This window comes from Etheostoma spectabile, chromosome 5, assembly GCF_008692095.1.
Source record: "Etheostoma spectabile isolate EspeVRDwgs_2016 chromosome 5, UIUC_Espe_1.0, whole genome shotgun sequence".
In the NCBI taxonomy this organism is placed as follows: Eukaryota; Metazoa; Chordata; class Actinopteri; order Perciformes; family Percidae; genus Etheostoma; species Etheostoma spectabile.
The window spans coordinates 18,735,651-18,745,874 of NC_045737.1; the positions used below are offsets into that span (position 1 = coordinate 18,735,651).

The window sequence follows — 10,224 nt, forward strand, 5'->3', positions numbered from 1 at the left end:
TCTCTCTCTCTCTCTCTCTCAATCAAAAAGGATCACCAGTCACTCTATGACCATAATTGGCCAGGATGAAACTTTGCATTGAGGTGCTCACTATCACTGCGGATCACTATAAGAGTTTTTAAAAGACAATGGCAGCTTTGAATTAACGTAAAGACAATTTGTGTGTAAATACCCAACACTATATAATGTAATGTAATGAGGATGTTGTTGTCTTCTGAATCCTGTCTGTGAAGTCCGTGTGCGTTATCTCTGGTACTACCCCAAACTGTCCTTTCTTTCAGGTGGATAAACACAAGGCAAGTCTGGCAGCCATGATGGTCACCTACCCTTCCACCTTTGGCGTGTTTGAGGAGCAGATCAGAGATGTATGTGATCTGATTCACAAGAATGGAGGACAGGTGTACCTGGATGGCGCCAACATGAATGCCCAGGTGAGCAAAAAACAACAGTGCAAAATTACAGAATGTTCTGTTCTGGGATGTTAAATAAGTAAACAATTACTTGTAAAAACTGTAAGCTAATAGGATGAAGGTTTATGTAATACATGTGTGTTATCATGCTGTAATTGGATAACCTTTGGTATCTATAATATGCAATACCAATCACTAAAAGACCTACAGACCCGCCCCCTCTCACTCCTCTTTTACTGGTAGTAGCCAGTCACACAACTCTTAAATGATTTGGCAGATCAAATTAAAAGAAGAACTTAGGTCACTTTAGATGTTCAAATATTTTTTAATAAGATTACTTAGGATTTCCACTTTTGTCTTGTGTTCTGTGTGTTAGAATAATGACTTGTGCAAGATATGGACACTTAATAATCTGCTGTATGCTGCACATTTCATGTTTTTATTTAAAATTCCAATACTTATTAAAACTACAACTAAATTTAAAATTATTCTTCACTCCAAATTTTGGTCTTATGTGGTGTGAAATTACCATTGGCCAAATGATGGAAGTAGTTTTTGAGCTTTTTCTGTCCTAATTGGCGATCTGGTTTAAAAGTTGAAATGGTAACCATTATGGGTGAATTGTCCAGACATAATGGCCAGCAGAGGGTTCATTTTCCTTCCTTTTTCTTCTTTCCAGGTGGGTCTGTGTCGCCCTGGAGACTATGGCTCTGACGTGTCTCATCTCAACTTGCACAAGACTTTCTGCATCCCTCATGGTGGGGGAGGACCTGGCATGGGGCCGATTGGAGTGTAAGTCAGGATATTGGTAATCAGTAATCCTGAAGTGGACAGTATCCAAAACCCTTGAATTTAAGACTGCATCACAATCAATCTGCTCTTCATCAGGAAGGCCCACCTTGCCCCCTTCCTGCCCAGTCATCCGGTGGTTCCCATGCATTCAGGCAACACCAGCAACTCACTGGGCACTATCAGCGCTGCTCCCTGGGGCTCCAGTGCCATCCTGCCAATCTCCTGGGCTTACATCAAGGTCAGCACAGATCATCAGTGCTGTTATTGTTTTGTGATCCTGACAAGACTTTAGAAAATGTTTCACAAACTTTGCTACCAAAGAGCATGAAGGACACAGGACATACATCTGTAACAAAAACACATTGACAGGAGGGTGGAGAAATATTCGGAAACAAGAAAAAAAAATTATTCAGGATGGTGCTGTTAACAGCTAGTTATTTTACTGAATGTGTTGCTTAGGAACACTTTTTGCTGATAAAACAATGTGCACATTTTGAACTTCATTAAAGACAATTAAAGCAGCTGGCCTTCTAACATTGGCACCACTCATTTTGAAGACTTAAACACTAAAATCCATTTTGCTTTAATTTTGTACTTTTTAGATATTGTGTAACCTAAATGACTGAGGAAGTTCATTCAGAATGTTACTTACATAAATATGTCCATTGGAAGGTTTTGAATTTTGAATGAAAGCCTGCATTTAATCAGTGAAAATGACTGCCAACGTCACTCTTGTGTTCTGTGTTATAGATGATGGGAGCCAAAGGACTGCTTCACGCTACAGAGGTGGCCATCCTCAATGCCAACTACATGGCCAAGAGGCTGGAGGGTCACTATAAGGTTCTCTTCAGAGGCAGGAAAGGTAGAGCTATGAAAGCATTGATTTCTGTCATTGTGTGCTGATTTACTCAGATTCTTAACTGGCGCGTCTGTGCTGCGTTCCGGTTTTGTTCCGTCCTTCGCCACGTGCCATACCACACCGGAAGTCTTAGCAGCCGAGCGTCATGCTGTCCAACTCGCAGATTTTGTTGTTTATACAAGTACTTTACAAATCCATCATGTGTTTGTTAAGCTAGTATCTACCTTCCACTCTAAGCACTCCTGCAACTCCATGCCTTGTCTTTCTGGTGTTATCCTTAAAAAAAATAATTGTTTTTTCAACCTCCAAGATGAATCTCTTGTTGTCCTTTGTGTTGTAGAGGAGATATTGGGGGGTGTCTCTTGGTAAATTGACTGGATAGTTTTACTGTTTCACTTCCTGTGCGGCTGTCCAAATGGCTCGTGTGAAAATACACCAGGCGCGTATCTTTAGCAGAGCAGAGAGCTGCTTCACACGCGCTTCTGGGACGCGCTGTGGCGCGGTTGGTGGAATATCAAGCATTGACTTGAATGGCAACGATTGGTTGCGGCGACCTCGGAACACAGCACAGACGCGCCTAGTGGAAAATAGAGGTTACTCTCTTCGCTTCCAAACATCTCAGCAGTCAATTTTCAAAGAAAAAAAAAAACTTATGTTAAAATGGTCTCCCTTCATATTCTTGTGTTGGTCTGAACAGGATTTGTTGCCCACGAGTTCATTCTGGACGTGAGGCCATTCAAGAAGACGGCTAACATTGAGGCTGTCGATGTGGCTAAAAGGCTGCAGGATTACGGTATGTTGAATTATTTGCATTCCTCTTTTAATTGTGATACAAAATATGCTGTATATGCTACAGTATTTGTTAAGGTGGGAATCACCAGAGGCCTTACGACACAATGTCATCATGCTCCTTATGTCATTATACAATATTGCGATTTAAAACATGCAATATTCTGTAATATACAGTCTATTGCAATTTATTACATTTTTCCCAATTTCAAATTATGTATCCAAAAGGAAACTTTGTCAACATCTGTTTTTATCCAAAAAAAAAATAAATTTCTTAGTTTGTTCATTTCACTTGAGTTAAATTACTGCAAAATGGGATTGTCAAGCAGACAAACTGACCAACACATACTGTATAACAATAGATTGATTCGTGGTGCATTTGTATTGATACACTATAACCACGAAAACTATTGATACTATGCTGTATGGATTTCTTCCCCCTCCCCGTATTTGGTAAAAGCGCTCTGCAACTGTTGGTGCCTTTTTCTAGACATTTAATATACAGGATCATACATTTTCTTGAAACCCCCCACAAAATTAGAAAGTGGTTTATTATAACCAATAGAACGGTTTCTTATTTTCTTTGTGTGCTGGAGTCCAGGTTTCCATGCACCCACCATGTCGTGGCCGGTGGCTGGTACCCTTATGATCGAGCCCACAGAGTCGGAGGACAAGGCTGAGATGGACCGGTTCTGCGACGCCCTGCTAGGTATCCGACAGGAGATCGCAGACATCGAGGAGGGAAGGATGGACTCCCGCATCAACCCACTCAAGGTAGGCTGTAGGCACGCCACTCGCAGCTTGATTTTGTATAAGGTGAGAAGAGCAGCTTATTTGAAGCTCTGCATGTGTGTTTGCAGATGGCCCCTCACTCTCTGGCCTGCATCTCATCCTCCAACTGGGACAGACCTTACTCCAGGGAGCACGCTGCTTTCCCCTTGGTGAGTGTCCTCATCCCTCTGTCTTTAGCACTACAGACAAGTTTTAGCAGGGAGTTTGTATTAAAGATAAGAAATCCATTGTTTGTTTTGCCTTCTAGTGGTTAGAAGTAAAAAATATATATTTTTATTCCTCAAATCTTTGCAGAGAACAGCAAACGTTTTTGTTTTTATAACTATAAAATATTTGAGATTTTTAAAAAATTAAACCACCTCTATTCCTGCATCAATTTCCTCTACACACAATATTTGCATGGATTGTAGCTTTATTAGTTCAATGTTGATCTGTCCAACTTAAAGGTTAAAGCGATTTCATTTTTTGTTGTTGTCAACAAATAACATGAAACACCATAACCATTAAGGTGGGGAAATACAAAAGTATTGGGAGACAGAAATAAATTTTAAGTCAATCAAATACAAATCAGCTTTTTTCAAGGGAAGTAATTTCCTAAAACTGAAGGCACTGTAGTTTTCAGGAAACCTTACTAATTACTTTACTCACATTACTTTAGATTAAAATTACAATTTGTAAGATCCGTTCATTGTTGTATTTGGTCCGTTTGTGGGATTGGTTGACATTAACAAATATAGCTCTATACTTTAGTACATATTCCACAAGCGCAGCACCAGACTTTGATCTGCTTGACAGTTGACAATGCTACTAGTTGGAGAAGCTCTGTTTGTGTCATTTTTGCAAATCCAAAAATCACTTTACTATCATGACAGGAAAAAGGCAAAAAAAAAACTCACATTTGAGAAGTTGAAACAAAGAATGTTTAGTATTTTAGCTTGAATGAAAAATGACAAACAATTATAAGAGAGCTAAACAACCTACTCTCAAAGCTAGTCACATAAAATCAACTAAGCGATAAGTCGATTGACAGAGAATAAATCAGCAACTATTTTGATAATCCATTGTTTGCTTTATATTTCAAGCAGCAGTGGCTCCTTCCAGGTCCTTAGATGTGAGGATTTGCTGTTTTTATATAATTATAAATTGAACATCTTTGGTTTCCAAACCTGTTTTTTGTAATATGGGTAAACAAGCACTAACCCTTTAAAATCAGATTTAAGTTCTTCAAATTCCAATTATTACAGTGTACTTACAGAACAGTTTTGGATTTTGTTACTTAAAAAAACTAATTTAACCCAGTAAATCATTTTGTACTATCTGCATAGCATAATAACCCCCATTAAAATACTTTAATCTGACTTTTCAGCCCTTCATTAGGCCCGAGACCAAATTCTGGCCGAGCATCTCCAGGATTGACGACATCTACGGCGACCAGCACCTGGTGTGCACCTGCCCGCCTATGGAGGCCTACGAGTCTCCGTACGAGGAGAAGAGAGCCTCCTCATAGATGCTCCCTGTGGTCCAGTCCCAATGTCTGCCTGAGCTCTAAAACCTGTTGCTCACTTTCTAACAGAATAATGGCCTCTATATTAGATGATTTTAGACTTTCCCTGGTCATCCCTGTTTTTAACATTGGCGTCCTATGAATTGTGGTTACATTTCCTTAAGCAGAGCCAGAAGTGTATTAAGTTGGGGCTCAAAAAGTTTGCAAGAGAGCTCTTAAGCAGTTGTTGATGTAACAGCCCTGAACCCTAGCCTACTTGTTACAAATGAGTGTTAAAATCTGTGAGGTGGACATTGGGACCGGGCTTCGTCTCTGATCGCACACTTCACAAGGGTCACAGGTTGGTTTTTTTTTCCTACACGAACTGTTCCAATGGACCAAAAGTGCAACCTTTGTTTTTTTTTTAGGTGGCACCCTTTGACACTGAGGCCACTGAGTAACTCTGAAATACTGCATTTTAGGTTGAGTACAGTTAATTTCTAGACTCCCAACATCTTTTAAAATGCCCTTGGTGCCTCAATTATGTTGTGTAAAATAGTTTTCTTGACTTTTCTTTTTCTTCAGACGTGAGGTAGTTTGTTGCAGGCTTTTGTTATGTTGCATCTGTTGTATGAAAATGTTTTAATGTTTTATGACATTTGCTGACCAAGTAGGTGATAGTCTTAATTTAAAATTAATAATTTTCTAATCTAAAGTGTTTTTGTCTGTGGAAAAATAATTCTGTAATAAACATTTTTGTCTTAAACTGTGTGGATGTAAGTTGTATAAAGTCAGGTAAATTACACTACATTAAAACTGCATGACGGGTTTGAATTTTAGTTTTAGTCAACACTGCCGTCCGGTGGTGACTGATGGAACACTACTAACAACATGGATCATAAGAGGTGAAAAAGCTCGTAACAAATTGCAGCGCTTACCAGATTTCCTTGTCTTCTTTATTTAATTCTTTATCCCAAATTGAATTAGACAAATGTCCTTTATTCAGCTATTTCCTTTCGAATGGCTTAAGCTGAAATGATTCAAGTGGGATGACAAGTTTTATTTATTTTACATATATATAGTTACACACACACTTGACATTTTAATGAAACTACAAATTGTTTTGGGACCTACTATACATTACTGTGACTTTGATTGTGACTTTTTTAAGAAATTTGTGAAATACTATGTTTTAATAACGCTATACTATGACATTTTAAAGATACTATTCTATGGTTTTGATAATTTCTTTAAGCCTTACAATGACTGATTTTATGAGTTACTATACTATGACATTATACTATGACTTTTATGACATTTTAATGACACATTTATGAAATATTATGACTTATGACATTTTAATGACACTAGGAAATGTTTTGTGACAAACTGACTTATGTACTATACTATGTTTTTTGACATTTTAAAGACATGACTTTTTATGACCTACAATTACTTTTTATGACATTTATGAAATACTATGACTGGTAGACATTTGCTTATGAAATATACTATGTCTTCATGTCATGCTATACTTTTGACTTTTTATGACATTTTAAGGACCTAGTATACTATGACCTTTTATGACCTTTTTTTGATGCCATACTATGACTATTAATGACAATACTATACTATGATTTTGTATGAAATACTATATTATGACTTATGAAAGACTACACTGACTTTTTAAAAACTGTTTTTGTGACATACTATGACTGACATTTTATGAAATATTCTATGACGTTTTTCCTACATTTGTGAAATACTCTACCATGACTTTTTATAGCATTTTAAAGACATATTATAACATGACTATGACATACATAACTTTTGTATGATATACTATACTATGACATTAATGAAATACTATACTATGACCTTTTTATGTCATGCTATACTTTTACTTTTTATTTCATTTTAAGGACAAACTACACTATAACGTTATATACTTTTTTTGTGACATATTATTGACATTTTATGAAATACTATGCAATGATTTTTTTCATGAAAAAGTCAGCGGAGAGTTGAGAGCCATTTGAAATATGCATTTAGCTTTGAAAACAGTAAAAGGACAATAAGGCAAATGATATTGATAAACATTTTATTCAAGACATGTGAGGTATGCGTTAACATCTGCAGTGATTTTTTTTTTAAAATCTTGTAGTGTTAATTGCATCAAGAACTGGTAACGTAAACAAGATTCCATAAAGAGAAAATGTTACAGTGTACCCCAGGTTCTTCCAGTTAAATTTAAGACTTTTAAGACCTTTTTAACACCACATAGGATAAAATGTATCGCCAATTTCACAGCCACATAATAAAAAATCTGTGTGAATTTTAGGCCTAAGAAAAGAATTATTTACCAGGTAATGTCACCTGAATTTAATAAAATATTTGATTATAATTCTCAACAATCACATTTAGTTCACAATAGCTTTGTGAGGTTTGTTTGTACTCTAATAACATTAAATAATTTAAGAAGTATTTTTTGCATGAATCGCTCTTATGCTATGAAACTTAAAAAAACAAAATAAGTAGGAAGATTAAAAAAATAAAACGTACATTATGAGGTGTCACAAGTAGTTCTACCTTGGCTAGATAAGATAATATATAATGTAATACATTATGCCAATGCCATTTACTTCAGTGATTGTTTTATCCCATTCTGCTTACGCGTCTAAAGGCTGCTTAATAACAGCGGGAAACAAGGTTTGGGCCAACATCCACAGCTGTTCATTCTAGCATATTTTTAGGCCTACCCCTCACCTGAGGGCTCTGGGTACTCAGTCCCCTTTTTCCCCCCAGTCGGACGCCCCTGGAAACCAGCAGGCAGGTCTTTCAGCGCCCCTGTTTCATTAGCGCTAGACTGACTTGTACGCCGATCTGCTTGTAGGGCTAACCTCAGCCCCATGTTGGATAAGAAAAAAAATCATTACAATTGTGGAACCTTTTTCCTCCCCCTGAAACCTCTGACCAATTATAAATTTATGTTTTCATGTACCTTATTTCATTATTTTATTTTTCTGTGTAAGGTTTATCGTTTGTATTGCTTCATTTGTTTTTTATTTTTATCTTCATAAGTTTGTACACTGTGCTATTACTGTTTACCTGATTCTCTATATACTGCATTTTGTCAAAAAAAAGCAAAACATCCCAATCACACAGAGTAAATTGTAAAAGTCACACACACACACACACACACACACACGCACACACACAAAGTATTTATTTAGGGTATTTATTGAGTTATCATATAAAAGGTAGGTGACCACCCGTCCCGCGTAGCGGTGCGCGCACAGCGTTTGAAGCCCAATTCACGCGTCCCGCAAATTGAGACCGTGTCACGCATAATCAACGCTTGCTCAAAAAAAAAAAGTTGCTCGCTCTATCTTGGAGCCCGAGGCAGCCAAACGAACATTAGGCTCGTTGGACATGAACTGCGCCTGTAAAGTAGACGAGAGCCGGCGGCAGCAGCCGGGTGGGGGGGGGGGGGGTGACACTAAAAGCTGCGGTAAAGTCGGACAGTTTCCAGCCGATTCCAGAACAGGAAGGGACTTTAACAATGTGGTGCGATTCCGATTTAATAAAATATAATCAGACCCACATATCAGCTGGAACAGTCTCTAGTTTTAATTGTAGATCTCAGAATGTTCTACATGTGATCTGTTGCTGATTTTAATTAACAACAGACTGGAGATGATCTGTGATCTGAACGGATTTAGTCTCTCTGACTTCTAAACGTCACTATCAGCCAGAATGTCCAGAATAGGACTTTAAATCAGCCAAATAGTTAAAATCCCTCCGATTCGTTGTCATGACAGCGCAGGCACGTGCATACCAGACACTGGGAAGGGACTTTTAGGAACGCGCTTTCCAATTCAAAAAATGGGAAAGAGCCCGAGTCTGAGCAGTCTGAGGCCCCCCACCCCCACCAGTTACAAAGAGAAGGGGTACAAGGAGACTGGCAAGACTCTTTTGTTTAAACTGTTCCTGTTGAGCAACTACAATTCCTGTTAGTCCTATAATTTTATATTATAAGTTTAAAGTGAATAAATTGTAATGAAAAATAAAATAAATAGCTAAAGTAAATCGTAAGTGGGAAGTGCATCTGTCAATTATATTATAATGTATGAATGTTCAAAATATTAATCTTATTTAGAAAAAAATACACATGGTTGGCCTATTATGAGCTTACATCAGCAGTTACACATGTTCAGGGGCATAGGGCATTATTAATACACCATGTAGGTGGTAGTGCTAGAAAATGGGTAAACCAGTATCAGTGAGTCTGCCCGTGGGGGGGGCACCGCTGCGCCAGGCAGTGTCCCACATTGTCCTCGAAACATACCACTTGTCCCCCCGGGCTTATTAGCAGGTGGTCAACCTAATAAAAGGACAAGACATACTTTAAGATGAAATGTACAACTTTGTGAACGTTATTCAAGACTTTTATATGAATTGAAGACAAGAACCGCCAGAACCCTGTGTCCTATGTCATTTGAAAACATCAACAAGATACAGAAGTAGTCTAAAGCCATTTATCCAACTTGGATAGAATCTGTTCAATTTCCTTATGAAATGGCATTTTTCAAGTAGGAAAAAGACACACACACACACACACACACACACACACACACACACACACACACACCCTGCAACGCTGACAACTTATTAAAAAGAGGCTTGTTAGAACAGGCTCTATTAAGAGGACAAAAAAAAGAAAATGCTTAGTACGATTCTTTTAAAACTATCCTTCTGTTCTGGCAAAAAGGTTATAGGATCAGTCTGCTAACAATCATAAAACAAGTATTACCTGATACATCTTAAATTTTCTGTGACAAAGAGCTCCATTGTTTGCCAAAATGATTAAAAACACATCAATAAGCCGCGCTGTGCTTTTATTCCTGTTTGAGTAACAGAGTAAGGAAGTGTAACAGTATTGCAAGACGGACTAGCACATTGTTGGTTTCTGATGTCTTTTTACTGGGATTTACTGAAAGTAAAGACAATTATAAAGTCAGCCTATTATGTCATTATTATGTCAACGCTTTCATCTTCAGTGTCTTTACAGGTCTCCCTAAAAAAATCAATCAGACAGC

General features: G+C 37.7%; 1 protein-coding gene across 1 annotated transcript in view; it reads left to right on the forward strand.

The window, feature by feature from the left end:
• Positions 1 to 5,642, forward strand: part of gldc (glycine dehydrogenase (decarboxylating)) — an 18,628-nt gene extending 12,986 nt beyond the window's left edge. The window contains exons 18-25 of the mRNA XM_032515486.1: positions 282 to 431; positions 1,090 to 1,202; positions 1,299 to 1,440; positions 1,953 to 2,064; positions 2,759 to 2,854; positions 3,452 to 3,624; positions 3,711 to 3,791; positions 5,009 to 5,642. Coding sequence (XP_032371377.1) covers positions 282 to 431; positions 1,090 to 1,202; positions 1,299 to 1,440; positions 1,953 to 2,064; positions 2,759 to 2,854; positions 3,452 to 3,624; positions 3,711 to 3,791; positions 5,009 to 5,149 — 1,008 coding nt within the window. The 3' untranslated portion in view covers positions 5,150 to 5,642. The remainder of the gene's footprint in view (positions 1 to 281; positions 432 to 1,089; positions 1,203 to 1,298; positions 1,441 to 1,952; positions 2,065 to 2,758; positions 2,855 to 3,451; positions 3,625 to 3,710; positions 3,792 to 5,008) is intronic.
• Positions 5,643 to 10,224: the final 4,582 nt, after the last annotated feature.